At 44.5% G+C, this 25,076-nt stretch overlaps 7 protein-coding genes across 9 annotated transcripts; 2 read left to right on the forward strand and 5 right to left on the reverse strand.

Moving 5' to 3' along the window:
- Positions 1-278: 278 nt before the first annotated feature.
- Positions 279-1,492, reverse strand: Grl58a (Gustatory receptor-like 58a). Its single transcript, XM_017072065.3, is given in 2 exon segments — positions 279-535; positions 538-1,492. Coding segments are annotated over 2 exon segments (1,212 nt in total).
- A 1,404-nt stretch (positions 1,493-2,896) lies between these two features.
- On the reverse strand, positions 2,897-5,652 carry LOC108008740 (uncharacterized). The gene is made up of 6 exons (XM_017072638.4): positions 5,531-5,652; positions 4,823-4,934; positions 4,525-4,771; positions 4,386-4,468; positions 4,174-4,323; positions 2,897-3,892 (listed from the first exon to the last, which is right to left on the reverse strand). Exons 2-6 carry the CDS (start codon positions 4,917-4,919, stop codon positions 3,228-3,230), a joined length of 1,242 nt encoding a protein of 413 aa, XP_016928127.2. The 5' UTR covers positions 4,920-4,934; positions 5,531-5,652; the 3' UTR covers positions 2,897-3,227.
- Positions 5,582-15,821, forward strand: LOC108009560 (3'-5' exonuclease Snipper). 3 transcript variants are annotated; one of them, XM_017074022.4, is made up of 3 exons: positions 5,582-6,159; positions 14,431-14,672; positions 14,773-15,821. In XM_017074022.4, the coding sequence occupies exons 1-3, from the start codon at positions 6,137-6,139 to the stop codon at positions 15,348-15,350; spliced, it is 843 nt and encodes a 280-aa protein (XP_016929511.1). In that variant the 5' UTR covers positions 5,582-6,136; the 3' UTR covers positions 15,351-15,821. The 3 variants fall into 3 exon arrangements, with proteins under 3 accessions (XP_016929511.1, XP_016929509.2, XP_016929510.1); XM_017074021.4 differs by lacking the exon at positions 5,582-6,159 and adding an exon at positions 12,919-13,317; XM_017074020.4 differs by lacking the exons at positions 5,582-6,159; positions 14,773-15,821 and adding an exon at positions 12,889-14,200 and having other exon boundaries at positions 14,431-14,527.
- LOC108009557 (damage-control phosphatase ARMT1) lies at positions 15,774-17,243 on the reverse strand. The gene has a single exon (XM_017074018.3). The coding sequence runs from the start codon at positions 17,241-17,243 to the stop codon at positions 15,843-15,845; it is 1,401 nt and encodes a 466-aa protein (XP_016929507.2). The 3' UTR covers positions 15,774-15,842.
- A 65-nt stretch (positions 17,244-17,308) lies between these two features.
- On the reverse strand, positions 17,309-19,749 carry LOC108009559 (damage-control phosphatase ARMT1). The gene is made up of 4 exons (XM_017074019.4): positions 19,540-19,749; positions 19,198-19,397; positions 17,902-18,768; positions 17,309-17,842 (listed from the first exon to the last, which is right to left on the reverse strand). Exons 1-4 carry the CDS (start codon positions 19,626-19,628, stop codon positions 17,691-17,693), a joined length of 1,308 nt encoding a protein of 435 aa, XP_016929508.2. The 5' UTR covers positions 19,629-19,749; the 3' UTR covers positions 17,309-17,690.
- A 202-nt stretch (positions 19,750-19,951) lies between these two features.
- On the reverse strand, positions 19,952-21,776 carry LOC108008438 (damage-control phosphatase ARMT1). The gene is made up of 4 exons (XM_017072287.4): positions 21,396-21,776; positions 21,223-21,339; positions 20,427-21,159; positions 19,952-20,367 (listed from the first exon to the last, which is right to left on the reverse strand). Exons 1-4 carry the CDS (start codon positions 21,682-21,684, stop codon positions 20,058-20,060), a joined length of 1,449 nt encoding a protein of 482 aa, XP_016927776.2. The 5' UTR covers positions 21,685-21,776; the 3' UTR covers positions 19,952-20,057.
- Positions 21,777-22,560: 784 nt separating this feature from the next.
- Positions 22,561-24,828, forward strand: GlcT (ceramide glucosyltransferase). The gene has a single exon (XM_017074960.4). It carries the CDS (start codon positions 22,904-22,906, stop codon positions 24,224-24,226), a length of 1,323 nt encoding a protein of 440 aa, XP_016930449.2. The 5' UTR covers positions 22,561-22,903; the 3' UTR covers positions 24,227-24,828.
- Positions 24,829-25,076: the final 248 nt, after the last annotated feature.

Below are 25,076 nucleotides of genomic sequence, written 5' to 3' on the forward strand. Positions count from 1 at the left end.
TCTTAAAGCCGACCCAAGACATCCTGCACAAAGTTAATCAAAGCGTGTGAGAAATGGGCATTTCTTGGCGGAGAACTACGCAGTTCACGGGGTTAAGTGTCCTCGCGAGGAGCAACTTTCGTTGGTTTAATAAACAAGAGCCCTGGGGGTTCATTAATCATGAAAGAAAATATTTCACCCTTATCCTAATCCTAATGAGTTACTGGATACTTGTAACAGAAACTCTTCCTTAACCCTTTAGTCTGCCCATCCTTACTAACATCTTTTTTATAAGCAATCTAATGTTTAGGCTTTAGATTGATTTCGATACTGATCAAGATTTCCTTCTCGGCTACTAAGGCCGATTTCTTCAGCATGTAGTGAAGATGCAAAAGGGTGCAGAAGGCAAAGGCGATGCGAAACAGGAGTCGTCTGTTGGGAGAAACCAATCCGAGGACCAGAGGACTTCGTTGGAGGCAACAGCGCCGTATGTCCTGACCAAAACTATCGGTATCCTGGATTCTACATCTGAATTCCTTAAGTTCCAGCCATCCTGGCTGGCCAGGACCTTCTCGAACTGAAGCAGCTGAGACAAGTGCATCCAGGAGGTGTTCTGAGGAGCTTTAGTGATGGCCACCAGATCATCGAGGGTGTGCAGGAGTGACCTGAGATTGTTGACGATGACCCCCATCTGGAGGATCCATCGCCACTCTCCACTCGAAAAGGTGTAGATGGTGCTCAGGTTGTAGAGAAGGATCAAAACCAACTGGGTGCTCAGACAGTCGATCGTTTCCTGAGTCACCTGAACATAGGATCGGTGCAATCGCTGCAGGAAGATCTGGCGTCTCTGCAGCCTTCGTATTGCTCCAAAATTCGATCGCAGGATCTCTAGACAAAGCCTCTCATCGATGGTTGCCATTTCTACATTAACCAGCTCAAAGGAATTGAGAAGGAGGGCGAGGACAATGCCAATCAGATGTGAAGTGACATCCATTGCCCAAATGGCCAGAGAAACGGGCACCACGAAGAAAACAATGAAGAGCAGTTTCCAGCTGGTGTCCCTGGGTCCCAGAAGATTCTCGTAGAACATCCGGAAGGTAAGTAACTTGATCAGCAACTGGAGCACCAAGGCCCAGGACAAGTGCAACTTTTGTCGGCAATATCGATAGAGTCGCGGTGAAAGTCGCAGGACTTGATTCATCAGCCTTGTTCGCTCCTCCACGACTCTCCTCGGCTGGATTAACAGACAGCAGATGAATCCCAGCAGCTGGATATGGAGCATCAGGGGATAGGGGTCCAGTAGGGCCAGGCTGAAGAAGAAGGCGCACCACAGGCCAATCATCCGGGACACGGTGACACTCCAGTAGGTCAAACGCATCTCGTTTCGGGACTCCTCGTAGCGCAGTCGCATCAATCCCAGGTAATAGAACTGCGCCAGGTAAAAACGCAGCAGGAGGAGAACGTGCCTGCTGATGTAACGGTTGCTCAGGCGAAGCGAGCGGAACAGGGCCATCGATGAAATGGAGCCCTCGACTGGAGGTTCCCCTGAAGGTATCCCCCGTGGTAATGGCCATCGTTAGGTGGGCAATGCTCCCATAATGGCCTTCTGATGTTCACCAATTAGGGCTGCTCTCTTATGAAAAGGCAAAAGGGAACCAGTTCTGGAGTCTCGCAGTCAGTATTTTATTTCAGAAGCAAATATCATGGTATACCATCATAGTTTACTATAATAATGTAGTGTCATATGAGATCTTTATTAGAAATATATTCTTTTCATTTAATAAAGTATCATAATTTATTCATTTTCATTTAGTATTTTTAATTAAGTATGACTTAAATGAAAAATATATGTTTTAGACATATATTTATTTAATATTAATGATAGCCCGTTCTCCATTCAAAATGATTTAAGCCCTTTTCAAATTCGTGTTTATCCTTATTTGTTTATGAACTCTTCCCGAAAGTGTGCTGCACTGTACAACTTGTTGAGGGCCGTGGCATCAAATAAAGTATATTAACCAGGAAACAAACCCCTACTCAATGGTCCCATGGCCAAGAACATTTTAGTTGTATGTACTCCGGCATTCTTGCACTTCATCAACACAATTTGTTATGCAATTAATTTGAGTGGCAAAAAGTGAGGAACTTTGTTTGAAGGCGCCAAATGGCGAAATGGCTGATGGAGAGTGGCGAGTGCTGAATATGAAGTCTGGTAAACAAGTTTTGCATAATTTCCATAAAATATTTCATAAACAACTTGAAAAATGGGGAAGCTGAGAGCAAAAAAAACGAAGGGAAAAAGAAAAGTCCGAAAAGAAAACAAGGCAAACTCGCAGCGGTAATTAAAAAGTTCACAAAAGAGTCTCGGGCAGCAGGGACTTTGGAAAATTGCTACCAAGAAGAATCCCACCGATGACAAGGCACAAAACTTGGCGATTGAATGCGAAATGTGGGCCTGGGACAAGAAAATCCCTATCCCGACTCCAACCCAGCCCAAGCCAATCCAAATAAATTAAAAAAGGAACTGCAACTCGGTGCCAAGTTTGTCACCGCAGAAAAATAATACGGAAAAAATGGCTTCATATATATGAAGGGATAGATATTAAAATATGTAGATGTGAAAAAAACAGCGCACTGAAGGCTTGGCAGGAACCGCAAACTGTGGTTACTGTGGCAACTCTGGTCAGTGGTTGTTACTTTTCCACTTTTGTTGTTATTTTTGCGGTGGTCGTCCTGCCAGCACTGCATCCTTGTGTCCTGGCATCCTGGCGATGCCACTGCTCATTATTGTCCATCGGAAATTGGAAAAGTTTCCTGCCTTCTGCTTGACAATTCACACTCTGCATTTATCCATCCATCCATAAATAGCCAATAACATCAATAAACCCTCTGTTTTTACAAGTGACCAGACTTTGTGCGCAGAAAAACGATTTTAATTTTGGATTTTATCAACATTAAACATAATTTTTGAGTAATTTACATACCATAGACCTAAGAGGTGTTAAATTTTTACCACAATTTGCATTATTTTGCAACCGAAGATAACAGCTGACGGTAGTTAAGAAAGCTCTCTTCAATTGTGTGCTCTTTAAACCGGGTTTACCCCTAAATTTAACCGGTTTCTCTTTTTGGGACAACTTGAGGGGTGGTTTTTGAAACGGTTTTATCTGAGCGGTTCGAAAGCGGGGAAATGCGATGTTTCGGGGTGGCAAACATCAGATTGAAACGAAAGTAAATACTATGGGTAGTTAGCTGCTATCGGCTATATCCCGACGCAGCCAGTCGACCAAGGAATCCCTGGCGCATTCCGCCTCCGCATCCAGGCAGAACAACTTGCAGATGTCCTCCAACCAGTTGCCTATGATATAGCGTTTGATGCAGGGCATTACGCCCAGTTCGCGGAACACCTTGAGGCAGTAGAGTTGCAGGCGGGGATTGTCCACCGTGGACTCCATGAGGCGACCCACGTAGCACGGCAGTTGGGTGAACTCCCTGCTGCGCCACAAGGCCCGTTTGCTGTGTAGGCCATTTAGTAGAGCCAAAACCGTATATTCCCAGTTCTCCACCTTCTGGCGGGGCAGCAACTTCCTTGGGTTTTCGTCGGCTTGGGCAAATACATCGTACAGGAGCTTCACCCCGTCCACCGCATCGAATCTCCGCTGACCCTCTACACAGCAGAGAAGCAGGGCAAACGCCTTGGTGGCCATGTCCCAAAAGTTGGACAGGCGGTTCAGGATCCTCGAGTGGAGCAGCTCGAAGAAACCCAGTTCGATTCCCTGCTCGGGTGCCACTTCGAGAAGATGACACAGATGGTGCCACAAGTGTTGGGGATAGTGCGGGCGGCAGGGATCCTGTTTGAAAATACCAGCCAGGGCTGAAAAGTTCTCGGGATCCTCCAGGATAATTCCCAGAACTAAAGGGATATTTTAAAAATAATAAGAAATCAAAATTCTTCATGGAAAAGAGGGTACAAAATATATGGCAGTGATTAAATGGAAACTGCAAAAATAAATTGGCTTATAATTATGATAATTATGATGATTATAGTTATGAGCATATCAAATTCTTAATCTGAAATCTTTAAAAAATGTTGTCCCTATGAAAAGTATTGCGATCTCGAAATCTATAAACATATTGCTTGATTTCAAGCACTGATTTGATTGGTAAAAAGGATTTTATTAACAAATGGTTTACCTTTTGGTTTTCCTGTCAAGTTACGCAGAATCTCTGAAGCTAGATCATCTTTAATGTTCTCTTGATTATGAATTATTTTATAAAACTCGATCCTCAGACACTTGCGGTTGGCAATATTCTCAGCTCCATCGAAATTCCGGGAGAGTATGTCTGTGTTCAAAACCAAGGAAGTTTAATATTGCCCTAACACATTTAAAGAACCCTCAAATTACTATAAATCTTCAGATACATCTCCCCCTCCCGATGTTCCTCCTTGTGAAGCTTTAATCTCATACGCATAAAGGCATTTTTCAACCTGTTAAAAAGGAAAACTTAATAGATTGGCGATAGTTCCCCGAGTTACTTACCCACTTTCTCACAATGTCCATTTCAGTAATGGCCCTCTGGGCATTCAGAGGGTTAAGAAGAAACTCGGTCAACGAGACGACTGCCTTCCAGTGGGTCAGGCGAACGTCACTATCCAGTTCCTTCAGCAATTTGGGCAGTGCAAACCATCCGTAGGCCAATTGAGCCCGATCCTCCAGGTGAGTGGAGGTGGAAGTGCAGCAGTACGGGACACACTTGCAGATATTGCGTTTCTCCATGTCCAGAGCCCACTCTAAAATAAATTTCGGTAATGCCGATGTTCAGACCAAACTCTTTTATTTACCCTTGTTCTGCTGGCTGTTGATCGAAGTCGGTTTCAGCACATCCTTAATCTCGTGCTGCAGGAAGTGATTGCGATATTGCGCCAGCTGCTCCCACATTTTGGCAAATAAATTCTATTTAAAATAAAATATAATACGTGTCAAGTGTCAGGGATTTTTTTTCTTGTCGAATTTAAATCTTTTTATATATGTTTCATGAGACAAATTTGTCATTTGGATACCAATACAATTCTTTTCAGTTAAGTGACAAGCGTGGTTTGCAGAATTTTACAATTTCAAATTTGTATTTTATAATTCTGATCGACAGAACAGATTCTTTTTATACTCGAAGTTTAAGTTTAACAATTATATTTAAGATAAAAATTGCTTAAGCATAATAACAATATTAAAACTGAAAGCATTTTGTTCGGCAATATTGCTTAGAGCCCTTTAAATCTAGAAACTTTGGTTACATTGAATGAATAATGCTATCTACTAATGGTTTGTGTGTATAAGAGGTAAAAACACCTGTTTTGTTCTACTAATTGATTGTTAAGGTGAGGTATCTAAATTCAAAAGTCAACCGTTTAAGGAATACCCCAAATGATTCAATGGCGTAAAGCGCTACTGCGGATAAAAAGGGAACCTTGATGGTTGGCGTTTTGGGTGGCCAGCTGATGGTTTGCGCCTCGGCTGCAACAGCTGGTCGCCTCATATATATATGTAAATACCCATATGTCATATATATTTCGCCGATTTAATGCCGCTGCACTTGTGAACGGGCTTCGAGCGAGTTAAAACCGAATAATAAATGCGGACCGCGATCGAGGAGCACAGTGAACTACTCTACAAGCAGGCTGCCAGCGCGCAAACGATGCGGATATCAAAAGTGCAACTTTATTGACCGGTTGACGTTGCGACTATATTGCAACTGCCGATTGCAACACCTATTTACCACAAATGCGCTGGGCTGCAAAGTTGTACAAAAGAATCAAGAGAAGATACCTGCTGTGCGTGTGGGAAAATGTAAACAAACGAGCTAAATAAATAGTAAATCGGCTAAAAAACCACTGAGGAAATATCGAAAAAGCGCAGCTTTGTTGTTGTGCCGGCTGAAATAACTGTCCCTGTGTGCGTGTGTGTGTGTGCGTCTCGTAGTCGCGTGTGTGTGTGAGTGAGCAGACAACAAAAGAGCCCCTTCGCCTAGTTACCGTTACTTGCACTGCCAAAACAGCAAAAACAAAAACCAAGAGGAAATAAATAATAACAGTGGTCCTGCCAAAAATAAAAGTCAATTACGAAGAATCGGAGGAATCGACTCGCATCGAGCAACAAAAATGGCCTTGATAAGACTGGCAAGGTGAGTCCTCTGATAATATCACCTAAATATAGGAAACTTTTCCGTTAAAACACTCGGTCCCCTTTTCGCTCTTTGCTTTACCACTTAACAAACCGCTATTTAGCCAGCCAGGGGCGGAGTTGCCACCTGAAAAAGGGGGCTTCCCCGAAAAATTGATTTTCCTTCGCCTGCGTCGTCATCCTGACAGGCTGACCCGAACTGACCCCATTTGTCATTTTCGTTTTCCGCCGAGTTCTGGAAAATCCGGCCCTGGCCTTTTTGTTGCCGCTTGGTCAACAGCAAAGCGCTTGAGGCCGTGTAATAACTTTAAGGCAAATATTTATTTACCCAGCGCTGAGATGTTGATATTGATGTTGGTCAATGCACTTTATCGCCCCTGAAACGCACTTAACATATAGCTAGAAGTTCTCAAGAACTCTAGAAATATATTGATAATATTGCTTTAGGATCGAAGACAACAAAGAAAACTCCCCTATATATTATTTTTATGATCTTAAGCTATATTTTATTATCATAAACAATTTACAATATTGTGATAAGAACGATGCCGTGTAACTCTATAAATCAGCAATAATATTGACAGCTACAGGATCGAAAACAACAACAAACTCCTCTAAGATATAAATAATTTATCTTTGTTTAACTTAATAATTTTTTTTATGATCTTAAAATAAATTCTTTTATTTATCATTAACAACATACAAAATTTATATAATAATTAAAATATATCAAAATAAACATCCTTGCTCTGAATTACACATTTATTTGGCAAGATCAATAAAAATACCAGTTTTGTAACTGGTAAGAACCAATACGTATTCGTAAACAAATATAATCACTAGCTAAAGATAATAATTATCTAAGAAGCAGTTGAACTGCATAATAATAAGCAAGTTACTAGCAGTAACATGTCATACAATAATTATATTCAATTAATTCTGATATAAGGATAATCTCCTATTGTTTAACAATCTATTTATTTACCTTCTCAATTTCGTTTGTTGCCTTTTCAAACACCTACAACTACTAAAACAACAAGCACTATCTATCCGGGAATCGAATTTCCAACGTCGTACTTATCCATTCATCACTGAGTTCGATTGGGTGTATATTTTTTTATGCTGCTTACTTTGTTTACGCTTGCAAAGTAAACAATCGCAAATCACACATGATTAAATTAATCAAGCGGCGTACAGGCGTTAAATGTGCGATCAGTTGATTGATGACCCGCTGACTGATTGGCCGCGTGTTCAGGAATCAAACATCAGAAATCGGGACTATCCTACATGCCATATATATAGTGCCACATGCAATTTAGATTACGGCATGGATTAATGGCGAAATCCCCGAGTCATTCGGTTTCGAATTGGTTTGGAGCTGGTTCAGGGCGGTTCATTCTGCAGTTGAGAGATTATTTGTACCTGATTTCTAATGAATTTACCATAGTTTACCATAGCCTGACTCATCCCCTGACAATTCCACTCAGGGGTCCAAAAATAACTTTACAGCCTTTGAGCAATTGAGATCGCAGTTCCTATAGGAGGGACTCTAGTAATTGAGTGTAATTGGAACGGAACACGGGCTCCCCACTCCCCACTCCCAAGATCTCTCTAGTCAGTTGACGGATGACAGTCCCCAGTGGAAGCTGTAGAAGTGCAGCAGATTGCATCCACAAAGAATGCGACTGTATCTCAACCCGATGGCCCCAATATGTCCTCGCCTGACCTGCTAGTTCAATTTGCACATCGCACATATGAAAAACAAGCATATATACATTATACTATATAGGTATACTATATACTATAGAGATGTGCAATGGAAACTTTTGTGGGCCACAATGAAAATGTAATAAAAGTAAAACGGGAGGCTGCATTGATAAAGCGGGTAATCTATATGACGACATGGTCTCGAGTTACTATGTAAATACCACCACCCTGCATATGGATCGTGTCTACATACCTATGCACGTATGTCGGTAATCTCGGGCTGCTGGGAGACCTTATTGTTATACGACTCGTGCTGGCGACTCTTTAATTTAATTATGACTATTTTATTAATTGAAATGCGTAGTATTCTATAAATGGAAACGTTCAAGCCGGCAATAACAGCGATGAAATAAAAGCTTCCAATCAAGATCTGTGCTTTATACGTTTGCTAACCATAAATCCAAATAGTCGTATCGGTGTCAGTTCGAATTGTCATTCCCCTGCAGAAAAGTCGTATGTTGTCTTCAAAAGATCGTCGGTAGATAGGATAGATCTTCCTCTGTCTTGGCCAAGATGCACCTGATCGATCAATGGGAGGTCTTGGCCATCCACTCGTGAGTAAATGTAGTAATCCCCATAGGCGATTACAAAGTTGCGCAACTTCGTAGCTTGTCACACTTGGCTCGGATTCTAGTTTTCATTCCCACACTAACCTGTTTGGAAAACCAACAAGCAAACACGCCCAACCCTCTTTTCCTTAGTTTATTACATTGTAATGTTTGTGAACACTTTAAAAAACAGTACAAGCTCCGATAAGTGCATCGCCCTTGAAAGATCTATAAAAATATGGGTTGTTCAATACCTTAAATTCCATTTTATAAAAACCTCACACCAATTAAAAAATCGTAATTCAAGATCCTTGAGCGTTGAAAATGATAGACTGTTATTAGTACTTATACCATATTATAAAATTATGGATGCTTTAAAAATGCTATATATATCTAGACATCACACCATAAGCTTCGATGTAACATCCACTCCATTTAAATACCCGAATTTGTTTGTAACTTTATTTAAAAACCCCTCTCCAATTAAATACCCGTAAATCAAGATCCCAAATCGTCGACAACGACACTCTGTTATCAAGTACTGAAATTATTTATAGTTTCCACACCATAATGGCTAAAATCGGATACGCCTCCTACAGTCAGTTTTATAAAAGTCGTAAATAAAGCTGTGGGAACTTTCTCAATTGGAAGCATGCCGAAACAGTGAAAACCCGTTTGCACGGAGCAGAAATCAAATAAATTTATTATTGTTGGTCAGTTTATAGACTCTAATTTCGAACAATTGAATCAAACGCAAACACACACCACTAAGTTTGCTGCGCACAAATTAAAGATCAAATATAGCAATTGGGTGCAGAGAAGTCCCAACGAAAATGGCGTATACTCTAGCCGAAGTATCGTGTGATTTCTTCTGAAATAAAGAACATGATAGATCGACCTTCTCAGCCGATCCTAGAGTATTTTCTCTAGAAGATTCCAAACTCGGGGGAGAGTTGACCAATGAACGTTTAGCGCAATTCGATGCCCAGACATTGGCTGGCAATCTGGGTCTGGTTTTCTGATGGCTACAGAGTGCGGGAAATCCGGCTGAAAGCAGTTTTCACCAAACTTATCCAAAGTCAAGAGCATGGCGCACACGAAACTCACGGATACCTATATAGGGTACCCATACCGATACTACCGATACGACTGCATTCCGACCACGTCGCCACCACCACGACTGTGATTCTGGTCGAAAACCGAATCAAGGGTATACTGCAACTGCAATATTCAATATTATACTCAAAACGAGTGCAGTCTGGAACTTGGGGGGCCGAGGGAAGCCCCAGAGATTGGGTCGTTCGGGGGCTAGCCTCCATGGAGAAGGTCGTCATACATTTTTGGCCCGGCTCCGACTTTATAAATTTTTATGCACGCGGCACGCTGGGCGTATGCGCAATAAATATATATAATTTGATCCAGCGGAAAACCCCCTGCATTCTCCCCTCTCAACCTTAAATACTGGCTAATTTCTATCAATTGAAATAGGCCCAGCCTCAAGTCATGTCAATCGTCTCATCTTCAGGACCTTGACGGTAATCATCCGTAAATAAATACCCCTACATTCAAGTGGCAAGTGGCAATTAGCAATCTCAAGGGGATGTCAATTGCCATCCTCTACAATTTTTTAAATGCAAGAGGTGTTCCTCGATTTCCTCTAAAAACATAATATTTACTCTTTATAAATGCTATATATCATCTGTGGCGATAAACAAATCCCTAGAAGGTTTCATTTTAGATGGTTAAAAAATCTGTAAAAATGTAATCCAATCTAAAAGAAAGTTAAAACATTATCTACATACCTAAAACCAAGAACAAATGTTAAAGGGCAATTCAAAATTGATTAGGTCAATACTTGTAACTTAGTTAATATTTTTAAAATTAATTTATCTCTTAAATTAAGGGTTCCGATCTATGCAAACCCTAAAACCTAAACTGCAGCGCAAAATATTGGTACAATTATCTATCAGCTTTATTTGTTTTGGCTCAGTACTTATTTCTACAAATGTCAGCAGCAGTTTGCATGGATAAAGAAATTTAATTGATTTAAATTGCATTTGAAAATTGCGCTACTTGTTTTTTTATTTACCCATTTTTCTAAATTTCCTCTCAATATGTACAATGTATTCATAAGCCCCCGGTCTATTTATAGGCAATTGTAATATTGTTTTGTGGGTTCCATTGTGCCAGGGCACGCTCCTCATTTGGCCAATTCATTATAGTTCCTACAAATCGGCTAACTGCCGTTCGGGCCTCGGGAACTATGTAGCTAATTAATAGTGCCTTTCAGTAGTGTGATTTGTCATTATAACAGCTACATTGTTCGGCGACAAAGAACATTGCACTTTACTGCCATTTTCGTTGGCCAATTAATGGAATGTGTAAAAAGGGGCTTGTCATCACTTGGCGCACAATTCGGTGAGGTGGTGACCAATTGGGAAACCTGTTGCTGACTCAGGATTCTTTCAAGTGAAACAGCCAGTGGGCGTGGAGACTATACTGTACTAAACTGAACTATAAACTAGGTTACCTAAGAGGTTGTTATTCTGATAAGTGTAAAAATGCAAATTAGTTTGGAAGCCACTCATTAATTAAAATTAAGCTTCTCATAAATAAAACTCTTAACGTTTTGTAATAAAAGTCAAAGCCAAAACAATCCAAAAACCAATTTAAAAAAAAAATTAAAAATTTTAAAAAGCATTCTTTATAATATTGACATATTTAAATTTATGACGAACATAAAAAATATTGTTTTTTCAATATCAGCAATTAAAACTTTTAAAAACCTTTAGTACTATCCCAAGACTTTAATGCACATATTGTTTTATTATCCGTAGAGTTACCAGTTTTCCTATAAACTTCCTAGCTCTTGACTTTTTCTAAAATGAAGTACCAAATCCATCCTTGTTGTCCAATCCTGCTTCGGTCGATTTCTATTTGCAATTGATCCTTCCTCCAGTTAACCTCTTTTCCGCATGCAAATTGCTGTGCTCCACTGGCATTCCGCCCACTTTGCAATTTGTTGCAATTTTCTAAATATAGCTTAACCCATTAAAGTCACTTAGAATGCAAAGCCGACAGCGCGGACTCGTTTCAATTGGCGCAAGTAAAAGTGAATTTAAAAGTGCTTTTCCTTTTTGTTTTTTATTATTTTTTTGTGCCGTGCAGGCTGCCAGAGAGACGCAGAGTTCATTCATCCAATTTCGTATTGTTTGTGCGAAAGTGGACTTCCGCATATGGCCGGTCGGTCCACCGCCGCCCCCAAAAAGCCAGTAAAAAGCGAAAGTGCGACTCTGCCCGCCTGCATTTCGCCTCCCCCCATTTAATCATTGCAAATTTTATGCAATCTGCCGTTTGAGAGTGTGTGCTGATCTTTTTATAACCACTTTGTGTGTGCCATATATCAAAAAGCAGATCATGTCAGGCATTTTTCATATGTAATTCAATTTGATTAAGTGCGCAGAGCGTGCGCCAAAAGTGCATTGACTCCGGAGGCTGCCGTTTGGCTTTTGGAAAATAGATAAATTAGTCTAATCGAATTGAGAGTCTCTCCGTATAAAGTGATCTAATCAGCCGAGAAAGCCCAACGGGGAGTTAATGCATTTAAATGTATAGTATAGTGCAGAGGTCGTATGATTATCCGGCGATGGCACGCGATTCGGTTATTTGTCTTTGAATACTTAGTCCCCACGGCAGACTGATATCTTTTTTGACGCACAGTTGAACTCCTGTAACTCCAACTTTCTTCGGTTTATTTTACTGTTATACTGTACTGTATTGTATTAATAGATTAAAAAAATTATATATATAATAATAAATAATAATATTATTCAAAATTAATTTTCTTCTAAAATGTTATTTTTTTTTAAATATAATGTAAGGTTTCTTAAATCCTTGGGCTAGCATTTGTTTTTTGTACAGATGTTATCTTATTATGTTTTAAAATAAAAATGTTTTTGTTAAACTTTTGTCTGTAGACAAAAATAGAAACATGGCAATCTGATAGTGAGCTAGCCGGTGCAATTAGTGAAAGTAAAAGTCGTCGGCTTTTGCCTTTATGCAACCTGATTTTATCGACCAAACAAAAATCTCATGCAACTGTAACTGCATTTGAAAATCCCGCCAAGCGGTACTCCGATTGGCAACGCGGTCGCCTTAGAGATCGGTATTAATTCCCTATACTCTTGAACCTTGTAATTTTTGCAAAAATAAACCCATTTTTAAATTTTAAAAAGCGTATTTTATTGAATTTCAAAATAACAAATTAAAAATGTTTTACAAAAAAAGTCTTAAAAACTTTCGAAGCAGTATATGCAAAAGGTATATATGTAACCTGTTTAAACTTTGAACAACCGATACATTCATCGATTGACATCGATAAAAAGCGCGGGAAATCATCGAAAGTTATCGCCTATCTACCTATGTTTTCGTACATCACTATTTCAAGCCACCCACACCCGCATGCGCTATTAGAAGTTGCGAAAAACTGAAAGTTGTGAAATTCTGTGAAGAATGAGTGTGCCAAGCTGCAAGCTGCTCATGAGGCGGATGCCCTGCACCCTGGACGAGCTGTCGCAGCTGCTGCAGGAGTGCAAGTTCGTCCTGCCGCGGTCGCTGAACACCTACGGACGGAAGAGGGTGCTCATCGAGTACAAGGATCCCAGGGACGCGGAAATAGCCTTGATGCAGCTTCAAGGTCTCAGCGATATGCTGGACAAACCGCTCTACGTCAGCAAGTTTGGACCCCGTCCCAATGCAGACCCAGATGACCCCAATGCCAGCAAGTGCACCCAGACACAGGGAGCTGCAGCTGGAGCTGGATACCAGGATCCGGGAATCGACAAGTACGTTCGCAGGCTGTATGCCTGCAATAGTCAGTCCGATTTCACACAGCCGCCGCCGCCATATCTCAGCTATAGCTATCCACCCATCAACGGGGATATTCTAGCCAGGATCGGTGAGCATCTGCAGACAAACCCGCGGTTCTATAACCAAGTTCTGCACCTGATGAACCGCATGAATCTGGAGCCACCTTTTGAGAAGCGTTCGAGTGGCTTGATGGTCCAGAACCATCACCAAAGTGTGGGCACTCAAACGGAGGTGATGGCCAGTGAATCGGAAAGCGAGTTGGAGAGCGAGGATGAGGAGCAAAAGAGGGCCAAGAGGCAGCGAGTGCTATCAGCACCAGCTTCCAGCGAGAAAATCCATGCCAAGATCCTCAAGAGAACCCGTCAAATGCTGCAGCAGGCTGCCCAGCAAGCTAGTACCTCCAATCCCAAGCAGGACATCCAAAAACCCACCTTTGATGCACCCAAGATCGAACTGAAACTGCCAGAATCCCTAAGGCTAAAAGCTCAAGCCACCTCCAAGCCAGAAGGGCGGCTATCCAGCAGCGAACTCCAAGCCCTGCCTGTCTATAAAAATTATAAAACGGGCGAGCCAAGCAACAAGTTGTATATTAAGAACCTGGACAAGAGCGTGGCCGACCAGCAGCTGAGGGAACTCTACGCCAAGTACACTGCCCCTGAGCATTTGGACATCAAGGTCATGCAACAGGGTCGCATGAAGGGGCAGGCGTTCGTTACTTTCCTCAGGCCCAACGAACCGGAGGTCATAGCCCAGGCCCTCGCCGAAACCAATGGCCTTTTGTGGCACAACAAGCCCATGATTGTTTGCTACGGCAAACAGCAATAGAAATCAAGTCACTGAAAATATATCAGGGAGGAGGTTAGGTTTTTCTCGCTTTTTTTCACTAAAACTATTTCGTAGTCGTAGCTGTAGATAACTTCAATCTGGTTTGTTCATATGCTGAGGTCAGCTGGAGAAGTAGCTCTGAAAATAACATACCTATTTTCTACAAAATTCCCATCAAAAATTATATACAAAAAATACTTACAAAAATACGTCTAACAACCGTGAACTAACGCTTATATTTCATAATTACTGTTGGTTTGCAGACAACTGGGCCTGATCGATACTATCTACGTGGAAGGAGGTCGCCCAGATCATCGAGCTAATGACCCCGAGGATTCGTTCAACGAAGCCGAAATCACAGAGTCCACAGTACCCTTAAAAACCAAAAAGAACAAGTCCAAGCAATTGGCCATGCAGCCCTACACATACGTAATTGCAGTGGATTTTGAGGCAACCTGCTGGGAGAAACAGGCTCCACCACAATGGCGAGAGGCGGAGATCATTGGTGAGCTAATAAGACGGATTCCTCGATTTACATTTGATTGATAAGCCCAATTTCCGTCATAAGTTACAAAATACTAATTGTATTCTTATATCGTTTCCAGAATTCCCAGCCGTGCTGGTTAACCTAAAGACGGGCAAGATCGAGGCCGAGTTCCACAAGTATATCCTGCCCATCGAGTCGCCGCGCCTGAGTAGCTACTGCACAGAGCTGACGGGCATCCAGCAGAAGACCGTGGACAGTGGAGTTCCGCTCCAGACGGCGCTGATGATGTTCCACGAGTGGCTGCGCAAGGAGCTGCGCGCCCGCAATCTCACCTTGCCGAAGATGAACAAGTCAAACTTGCTGGGCAACTGCGCCTTCGTCACCTGGACCGACTGGGACTTTGGCATGTGCCTGGCGAAGGAGTGCTCCCGCAAGCGGATGCGCAAGGCGGCCTACTTCAACCAGTGGATCGACGTGCGGGCCGTCTATAGGGAGTGGTACAAGTACCGGCCGTGCAACTTCACCGATGCGCTGACCCACGTGGGACTGGCCTTCGAGGGCAGGGCCCACTCGGGAATAGACGACGCCAAGAACCTGGGCGCCCTCATGTGCAAGATGGTGCGCGACGGAGCGCTCTTCTCGATCACCAAAGATCTGACGCCATATCAGCAGCTCAATCCCAACTGCGTGTTGTGAGCTCCAGCGGCCAGCAATCCCTCCAAACGAAACGCAGAATATCCATTTAGTGTTTAGTGGACTTCGTTTAATTAATGATACTAAACGCAAGGAGAAAGATGATTGCTACTAAGATGTGTAAACTGAAATCTAATGAGAAATTGCATGAAATTGTAAATTGTTTTTTTTCTTCCCCTAAAATTTGTCCTTATTTTCTTGTAACGGCAATTGATAAGACTTGAACTATTCGAAGCATCGCAGCGATCATGCATACATATAAATATATAAATAGCTATACAAATGGTCTTAGAGCATACATATTTTTCTACCACTCATACTTACTTGATAATGTTTAGTTGTAGTCTATACTACGGATTGCAATACTTATTTTAACGACTTACACCGCCTACCATTTAGGAGATAAATTAATAAAACGACAATGGCTACATGTTGTCTATATGTGTGCTGTTAATTGCGTTATTCAAAACTAAACTGTTTTATATTTTTTGGAGGTCAAACAAGGAAATCGCTTGACAGTCGGTGCTTGATGGCCACTTGAATGACGGCCTTCTCGCCTGAGATCATCCAGTCCGGATTGTCCTCTGTAAGCCAGTCCACCGTGCAAACGGGCAGCCCACAGTAGATATCCGATTTAATGACCCGCAGGGCACAGACGCTGGTTGGCTGAAAGCCCCGCAGGCAATCGGAAAACTTGGCAGTGGAGATGTAGTTGATGTCGCCGAGAAGTTTCCGGTAGTTGAGGTCGCCTTTGAAGATCACCAGGGCTGCCTCGCTGATGTAGACATACAGACAGGGCTGAACCCGCTTCATCTGGCTGCAGTCGTGACCACTTGTCCAGAAGTAGCTCTTGTCGCACAGGATGAACGAACGATCGCGGAGGTAGCCCTGAATCCTCTTGCCAAATGCCCTGAATTCAGGAATACAATGTTTGCGGAAGTAGCCAAGCAGCCAGAGGAAGTCCTGATGGGTGACGTCTGAGATAAACCAGGGAATGGCCTTCACATGGAACCGCACTCGTCGAGCCAAGCCCGATTCTATGATATATTCAGCCAGCAGAAGATCCGCAAAGAGCTCAAAGCCCGCATTATCACACACGATGTCCACGTAGACGGGGTCACAGGCCTCCGTGAGATCCTTCCATATATCCGACGACTGATCGGCCAGGAGATCCTTGTCGTATTTAGAAATCTGACGGAATATCTTGGCACTCGGACCCGCGTCTGTCATGGACAGGTCATAGCGATTGCCCCAGGCGGATAGTTTAAGCAGCTGCTGAAAGTTCTCTTTGCTCCGGGCCAGCTTCCTGGTGGCCTCCAGGACGTCCTTCATCTGGGGCGTCACTCTCCTGGCGGCCGACATCTTTTGGTCACCGAAGTAATCGTAGTTTACGAGGGTCTCTGAGCGCTGGAAGATCGACCAGATGCGGCGGTACATGTAGCACTCGGCGTGCATCCAAACGGCGGAGAACCATTGCCTCCTGTCCTCGCTGAGATTCATCAGAAACTTGTTCCAACTCTCGGTGTCCGGGGCCTTGACCCGGAATACCTGGAACTCATCGTTGTTGATCATCTCTCCGCGCAGCAGTTCCAGACTCCAGATGGTTCGCTTCAAATCGAAGTGGGCATAGTCTCCGCACTCTTTAATAATTTCCGGCTCCCGCTCCTGCAGAAAAGTGATCAAATCCTTTAAAAGTCCTGGGGATCTTCGCTTGAAGGTGACAAAGGCGAAGCTGCTCAGAAATCTGGCGGATAGCTCTTCATTAACTCCTGGCGGAGTGTAAATGATCAGATTCTTTTCGTTGAACTTGAGTTCCTTCATCTGCTCGATGGTCGCCTCATTGTCCGCAATAGTGGCATCTGTCACTTCGGTGTGACTACTGGCCTCACTCGGCATTTTGGATGAAACTGAGAATTTGGAAACCTCATAAGCCTGTGCCAGTAAGAATTTTCAATTCCGAATTGAGATTTTTATAATTTTTAGTCGCCCGCTGGGCAACTGACGTTTATAAGTGTGAGTGTCTGTGCTTTTATAACAATGCAAAAGGCTTAATAGAGCGGGAATCCATAGAGACGGAATGAGATAGTATGGTTTTAAAATTGGTATGTACAAAAACGAAGTACTTTTCTTGGTGATGCTTGACTAAGAAAAATTTTGTTATAGCGTCCTATAATTAAATTTTCAAAATATAATACATCACTATACATTTGTAGTTACTCTTTAGAGCATCCTATTACTTTCCGCCTCTTGGATAACCCACTCTATGTATCAACAATCAAGCTATGTAGTAATAAAGACTAAAACAATTCAACTATTTGCGTATCCTGGTCCATAATTCTTCCTCTACTTGCTGGCAAACTGAATGACGCCGTATTCACCGGTCAGCATCCACTCCTTGTCCTTGGCAAACAGTTGCTCCGCCACACCTTCGCCCAGTCCGCAGATTAGATCAGCTTTAACTGTGCGCAGAGTGCAGAGATTAGAAGGACGAAAGCCTGGAAAAGGACATGGAATATACAAATAATTGCAAGACTTAAAAACCAGATAGACCCACCCCTTAAGCAGGTTTCGAAGGACTCCGTGCTGTCCCAGGAGAAGTCCCCTAGCAACTTGCGGTAGTTGAGGTCACCCTTGAAGATCACCAACTGCGCCTCCTTCAGGCGGTTGTAGAGCGACGGATTCACTTCCGGCATGCGATAGAACTCGTAGGGACTCGTCCAAAAGTGCTCCAGCGGTGCGAGCTCGAACTTTCCCTCCGTCGTGAAACGCTGCCACTTTTTGCCTACCTCACTAAGCACCGGGTCCGGATGATCGGCCAGGAACTTCAGCGTCCAGTGGTAGTCGTGCTCCATCACGTCCGATATGAACCAGGGAATGGCCTTGGGATTCAGGCGCACCTTGGCCGCCAGACCCTTGTCGATGATGTATTCGGCCAGGATGAGATCCGTGTACAGCTCGTATCCGGCGTTGTCGAAGATGATGTCCACAATGCCATCGCCTGAGGCTCCGTCGAGGGCCTTCCACACCTCGGCGGTGCCGTCAATCAGCAGCTTCTCCTCCAGATCCGTGACCTGTTCGAAGGCATTGCCAGTGGGCTTGACCTGTTTGCCGGAGGTGATGGAAAGGTCGCAGCGGTTGCCCCACAGGTTCAGCTTGATCAGCTGCCGGAAGGTGTCCGAGTTTCGCTCATTGTTCCGGGTCGCCGTGGCCACCGCCAGCATGGCGTCCACGCTCAGCTTTGCAGCCGTCTGCTTCTGCTGGCTGAAGTAGTCGTGGGCAGCCAAATGGGATGTGGCCCGGAAAATGGACGAGATCTTGCGATACATGTAGCACTCAGCGTAGAGCCAGCAGACGGAGAAGTAGCTCCTCTTGTCCTCGGGCAGTTTCTCCAGGAATGCATTCCACAGCTGAGTGTCGGGATCTGAAAGGAACGGATTCGTTTTCATTATCATTTGGAGATACATTACGGTTGAACTACATCTGTAATCCAGTTAGGATTATCAACTAGCCTAGACATATATCGTTTTTAGTTATATTTGGTATTTTCATTTTAAAATAGTTCCTCTTTTTTATTTTTAATTATTTTTTTTAAGTCTAAAACAAATGAGATATAACTTGAGTCATGAAATAAGTATGTAGTTATATTTAATGGACATTTTTAAGAGATTTGCTAATGAAATTTTACTTGATTTACGTGCTTTTAAAATGACTCGCATCTAGCTGTTACTAACCCTATATCATTTTTCGAAAAACAATGAAATATAGTTGAGTCAAAACTTAATTTATGTTAAACTATGAAATTGCATATATTTATACGGAGGAGCCCTCCAAGAAGAGCGTAGATACTCACCCTGCCCCTCAAAGGGCAACAGAGGACCGTTCCTCAGGATGTCCTCCCTCAGCTGCCTGACATCCTTTGTAGCTTGTTCAATATCGGCGGCTGCATCACCGTATGTGGCCAGCAGATCGTTCTTGTCCTTGACCAGGGAATCCGCGATGGTGGCCAAGGTCGAGGGCAGGCGCACACGAAAAGTGTAGTAGGCAAAGCTCCTGTAATTGGTCAAAATTGAAATTATAACAAGTCCATCCCACGACTCTGGCGTGTGGGTGAAGATAAGTCCGCGCATTTGTTACATATGCTCGGCCCATATAGACAACATCTATACTAGGCGCTATATTTAGCCCTACTCACTGCTTATAGAGTGCCGCCAGTTCCGAGTGCGGCGGGGTTGGTCCATCCACAATTCCATTCTTGGCGTCAAAATCCGGATCGGCAGCCATCTCTTGGGACTCTGTTATTGCTCCAGTCGAATATGTTTTTGGAATGGAAATGAACTGTAGCGGAAAGTTTATAACGTGATAATATTGTGGCGCGTAGTGTGGCCGCTTTGGGGGCCATGCGAAATGCTAGCGATACTTCCCCAGGCGATAGTTGGTTTAAATTTAAACTTTCAGCCCTTACAAACTTAAAAAATAATAATTATAATAGGGTACCAAAATAAGTTATAAGGTTTATTATTTTATAGGAAAAGTAGAAAATCTATTAATGTTACAATAATTAATGCGGTAGAATTTTTAGTTAGGTTAGCCGACATTAGGGTTAGTTAAATTCAATATCTACGTTTTTATTTATAGAACTTCTCTCTTTGGTTTCTAGATATGTAACGACTATTTATTACCAATAATTTAAACTGTCCAGCCTTTACAAAGTCAGTATCCAAATTCCCGCGATCCGTCCACAAACTGGATGACCCCATAGCTGCCCGACACCATCCAGCGTGGATCCTGTCTGCTCAGCGCCTGACCAACCCCTTCGGCCAGGCCGGAGATGACCTCGCTCTTGACCCTTCGCAGCACACAAATATTGCTGGGCAGGAAGCCCCGGAGGCAGGTGCTCATCTCTTGGGTGGTGTCCCAGCAAACGTCTTGCAGCAACTTGCGATAGTTGAGCTCACCCTTGAAAACCACCAGCTTGGACGACTGCAGGGAACTATATAATTCTGGATCCGTGTGAGGCATGCTGTAAGTAAAGGGAAACATGAGTTATATTGAAAAACCCACAATGTCTGCAACTCGCACCTGTAAAAAGCATGTGGCGATGTCCAAAAATGTGAGATTGGCGCCAGCTCGAACTTTCCCTCGTCGAGGAATTGCAGGAACTTCTTTCCTATCAGACTTATGATGTAGTCGGCATGCTGACTCAGGTACTCCAGCGTCCACTTGAAGTCCCGCTCCGTGACATCGGTGACGAACCAGGGGTGGGCCTTCACGTGGAAGCGCACCTTGGTGGCCAGACCCTTCTCGATCATGAACTCCGCCAGGATGAAGTCGCTGAACAGCTCATAGCCTGCATTGTCCAGGATAAAGTCCACCTGCTTCTGCTTCTTGGGCTTTTGATTGTCCAGGCACCTCCAGATCTCCGCCGCCTGGTTAACGAGAACATGCTCATCGGGGGCCGCCACATTCTCCAGCACCTGGCGGTTGGTTTGCTTGACTATCTCCGTATCGCTGGCCACATCGTTGCAGTTGCTCCACATGTTGATCCGCAGCAGCTCGTCGAAAACCTCCAGGCTGTTCTCCGATCGGCGAGTGTACTTGGTCAGGGCCAGGACATCATCCATGTTGTCGGTCAAGGCATGTTCCTTGACCTTGGCAAAGAAATCGTAGGACTTGAGGAAGATGCTGTTCTCCAGGAAGGATTGGAGTTTACGGTGCAGATAGCACTCGGCGTGAAGGGAGCTGGCCCTATAGAAGGAGCGCTCTCCATCGGGCAGGTGGCTGATGAAGTTGTTCCACAGTTCTCGATCGGGTTCTGGGGATAGGGAGGTATTTATAGTGTGAAGGATGATGGAATTGATGGAATCTGGTAACCTACCCTCTCCCGTGAAGTTGTGGAACGGTTTGTCCGTCTGCAGCTCGTACTTCAGCCGGGAGATCAACCCAATGATGATCTTTAGCTCCTCGCGGGCAGCCTGTGCGAATTCATTGGAGGCTGGAAGCAAAAAGGTAATTAGAGGTGCCCAGAAACGCTGGTCGGGATTGGCTTACCGAATTGAGCCACTAGCTCCGTTTTGTCCCGCGTCAGGGTGTCTATCACGTTGGTCAGGACCACGGGCAGGCGACTCCTAAGGGTGTGGAAGGCGAAGCTCTGCTTGTAGTGGCCCGACATGAAGGCATTCAGAGGCGTCTGCAGGTTCACAATTTGGTATTTGGCATCGAACTCCGTTCGCAGGAGACGCGATATTTTGATGGGTTGCGAGCTCGAATCTGACTTGACTGGATGCTCCTCCTCCGGCTGGTCGGCCTCCGAGGAGGGCTCCTTCGACGAGGATTCCATTGTTTTGCTATTTTTGTGTGAGTTTTGTGCGTTTACTGCTGCATTATAGGGAAATTTACCTTTTCTGACTGATTTTTCAAAGCTCCAGTGCGCAGTGTTGGTTACCGTGCGACATGCTGCGCTTATGCGCGGGTGTTTGTGAATTTGCGTTTTGATGTTTATGGGGTAATGTATTAGGGAATTATTTAAAGGACAAGATATTTTAATGTTTTTTTTATTACTCATTTTATATTTATTTTCATTTTGTCTTTTTACAAATGGTATTAATTAGCCATAATTTTATTATAAACATTTTATTAGAAAATACCCAAATAATAATGGCTTGGTCAACCAGTGTTGATATTTGACTGACCCGCTTCTATCAGACAATTGGATAATATATAATTTCAGCCTTTCCAAGCTTGCTATGCCATTTCGATATCTGCTGAATAAAATATAAGCTATAAAAAAATTAATATTAGTCACGATGAGTTTCCCGAATGGACATTTTTTGAGTCAATCATAATTAATAATTATTTATGGAAAGATTAATACATAAACATAAACGATGACTTGAATACTGTTAAAAAATGAATATTCATAAATTCGAGTTCACCGAACTTCGAGAAGTTAAGTAAGGCCAGATAAAACAAATTATGGAATTTAGCCGACAATCGTTGGAGTCTTGATTCCATACTAATTCCATTTATTTGTACATTTTAATTTGTACAATATATGTTGCAATTATTATTGTAATTAACTACAATTATCATACAGTTTTTTACACAATAACGATCTAAATTGGCAAGCAGCTGACTGTGAACAGTGTTGCGCAGCGCGCCACCCCACGGCCTTTTCTAGCCCCTTTCCACTTCCGCATTCGAGGCGCTACGCTGGCCACACTAGCAGTCCAAATCAGTCCAAACCAACGAACGCGTCGCGAAATGTTAAAAATGTTCCAAGCGCGAGGCACCACGGCCGACCAGTGATTGCGACGCGATTGATCCCTTCGATCCGATCTGGCAGTCCGGCAGTCTGGCAAGCAAAACCGCAGAGCAACCGCAGCAAATGCCATCGTGAATAGCAACGCCCACCCACCCAGCGCGACTCACACACAGGCACACGAACGGGGACTTGGACTTGGATTCGGATTCGGAGTCACCGCACACACACACGCACACGAACGGACTGGGGAGCACCCCACCCAAACACCCCTACTCTCACACACACACCCGCAGAGATGGCACACCTACCGCTGCCGCTTTATGGCTTCGCGGCATTCTTCATGGTCTTCTGGTTCGGCACCTGGATGGTCCACGTGATAGCCATCTGCTACGGCCGCTACAAGCTGCACAAGAAGTCCTGCAAGCTGCCCACGGAGGCCCAGCCCCTGCCGGGCGTCTCCATCCTCAAGCCCCTCATGGGCGTCGACCCCAACCTGCAGCACAACCTGGAGACCTTCTTCGCCATGGACTACCCGCTCTACGAGCTGCTCTTCTGCGTCGAGGACAAGGAGGACCCGGCCATCCAGCTGGTGGAGCGACTGCTGGCCAAGTACCCGCTGGTGGACGCCACCCTCTTCGTCGGCGGCTCCGACGTGGGCGTCAACCCCAAGATCAACAACATCCATCCCGGCTACATGGCCGCCAAGTACGACTTTGTCATGATCTCGGACAGCGGCATCAAGATGAAGGACGACACGCTACTGGACATGGTGCAGAACATGTCGGAGAAGCACGCTCTGGTGCACCAAATGCCCTTCACCAGCGACAGGGACGGGTTTGCGGCCACCTTCGAGAAGGTCTTCTTCGGCACGGTGCAGAGCAGGATCTACCTGTCCGCGGACGTGCTGGGCATCAACTGCCACACGGGCATGTCGTGTCTGTTGCGCAAGGCGGTCATCGACCAGTTGGGCGGCCTAAGGGCCTTTGGCTGCTACCTGGCAGAGGACTTCTTCATTGCCCGCAGCGTGACGCGGCTGGGCTGGAAGATGCGTATCTCCAACCAGCCGGCGCTGCAGAACAGCGGCCTCTGCGACATCGGCAGCTTCCAGGCGCGGCTCATCCGCTGGGCCAAGCTGCGCGTGGCCATGGTGCCCACCACCATTCTGCTAGAGCCGCTATCAGAGTGCATGATCCTCGGCGCCATAGCCGCCTGGTCAGCCTCGGTGCTGTTCAGCTGGGACCCGCTGGTGTTCTATCTGGTGCACGTGCTCTGCTGGTTTCTGTCCGACTGGCTGCTGCTATCCATCGTTCAGCACGGCTCGATGCCGTTCCACAAGTTCGAGTTCGTCGTCGGCTGGCTGTTCAGGGAGCTAACTGGACCCTATCTGTTCCTGCACGCGCTCTGGAATCCGGCGATCCGTTGGCGCGCCCGCACCTACAAGCTCCACTGGGGCGGAGTGGCCTACGAGCTGAACAACCCCGCCTCCGATGCTGCCAACGCCCCACTGGCGCCCCAGCCCGCACCCACGTTAGAGCCCGCAGTGGCCACCACCGCCGGGGGATCCACGGGGGACACGCTGATCTGCACGGGAGCCAAGCAGCGACTGCTGGTGTCGTAGCACCTACTAATTAAGTTTGTTATCTTGTACTTGTGAGCAACCAACTCAGCGTCTAGCGTCTGGTAGTAGTATTATTAGCTGAACCTAAGTCACTACGTAAGTCTAGACTTAAAGCTGTAAGGAAGGCGCTCCTCCTGGACGCGGCAGGACAGGCAGGCGGACCTAGATTAGTTTAGAGACACTGATTAGACGACGAGCGCATCGCTGCGATCGCTCGCCAGAGATTTAGACGTTAGCTGTAGGCGATGGAGCAGATCGACCCGGGCGCAGTTTGGTGGCTTCGCAAGAACTGGTTAATGAAGCTTTGTGTGTATATATTACGATCGTATGTTTTGTAGCCAGCCTGTACAGACGTAAGCCCTAGTTAGCATTATGATTGCGTTAGCTCTTCCCCGCTTCTGTTGTTGCTTTATTGAATTGTAATTATTTATTTGGCCAAGCACCTTAGTTCTATTGTTATAGCGTTAAGCCTAAACTTATGATTACTTTTAGTTGTTTCTGTTTTTCTGTTTGCCCCAGCTTCTGTACATAAGCGCCGAAGGGAATGCCATTGAATAAATCGAATCGAGTCGAAACGAAACGATCGAGAGAATGAAAACCCATTAGGTTCTGATTGATGTTTATTTTCGGTATCGTTTTCCATAGATCGCTTCTTCTTATCAGTTAGAGGGCTGAGTCAGCGGGGGTTTTGACCAAATAGGTGGGAAATGTTTGCCTGAGTCACACCATCGAGACAACGCTCGATTTCAGCGCAATTATCATGGCACTTTGACTCGACTTTGTCCGCTGTTAATGGGGGTTTAGAAGTGGTCTGTCCGAGTTATGTATGTGGGAGGTGATGGGTCAGGCT

This window comes from Drosophila suzukii, chromosome 2R (assembly GCF_043229965.1).
Source record: "Drosophila suzukii chromosome 2R, CBGP_Dsuzu_IsoJpt1.0, whole genome shotgun sequence".
Taxonomy (NCBI): Eukaryota; Metazoa; Arthropoda; class Insecta; order Diptera; family Drosophilidae; genus Drosophila; species Drosophila suzukii.

What these genes read in the sequence shown, in the direction of transcription:
- LOC108008740 (XM_017072638.4), bottom strand. Translation starts at nt 4,919, where the DNA reads ATGTGGGAGCAGCTGGCGCAATATCGCAATCACTTCCTGCAGCACGAG. An exon ending in CAACAGCCAGCAGAACAAGG is followed by an intron (nt 4,772 to 4,822) that starts GTAAATAAAAGA and finishes AATTTATTTTAG; the next exon opens with AGTGGGCTCTGGACATGGAG. An exon ending in CTTGACAGGAAAACCAAAAG is followed by an intron (nt 3,893 to 4,173) that starts GTAAACCATTTG and finishes ATATCCCTTTAG; the next exon opens with TTCTGGGAATTATCCTGGAG.
- LOC108009560 (XM_017074020.4), top strand. Translation starts at nt 12,986, where the DNA reads ATGAGTGTGCCAAGCTGCAAGCTGCTCATGAGGCGGATGCCCTGCACC.
- LOC108009557 (XM_017074018.3), bottom strand. Translation starts at nt 17,243, where the DNA reads ATGCCGAGTGAGGCCAGTAGTCACACCGAAGTGACAGATGCCACTATT.
- LOC108009559 (XM_017074019.4), bottom strand. Translation starts at nt 19,628, where the DNA reads ATGGCTGCCGATCCGGATTTTGACGCCAAGAATGGAATTGTGGATGGA. An exon ending in GTTGCCCTTTGAGGGGCAGG is followed by an intron (nt 18,769 to 19,197) that starts GTGAGTATCTAC and finishes CGTTCCTTTCAG; the next exon opens with ATCCCGACACTCAGCTGTGG. An exon ending in CTTCGAAACCTGCTTAAGGG is followed by an intron (nt 17,843 to 17,901) that starts GTGGGTCTATCT and finishes GTCCTTTTCCAG; the next exon opens with GCTTTCGTCCTTCTAATCTC.
- LOC108008438 (XM_017072287.4), bottom strand. Translation starts at nt 21,684, where the DNA reads ATGGAATCCTCGTCGAAGGAGCCCTCCTCGGAGGCCGACCAGCCGGAG. An exon ending in CCACAACTTCACGGGAGAGG is followed by an intron (nt 21,160 to 21,222) that starts GTAGGTTACCAG and finishes CCCTATCCCCAG; the next exon opens with AACCCGATCGAGAACTGTGG. An exon ending in TCGCCACATGCTTTTTACAG is followed by an intron (nt 20,368 to 20,426) that starts GTGCGAGTTGCA and finishes CTTTACTTACAG; the next exon opens with CATGCCTCACACGGATCCAG.
- GlcT (XM_017074960.4), top strand. Translation starts at nt 22,904, where the DNA reads ATGGCACACCTACCGCTGCCGCTTTATGGCTTCGCGGCATTCTTCATG.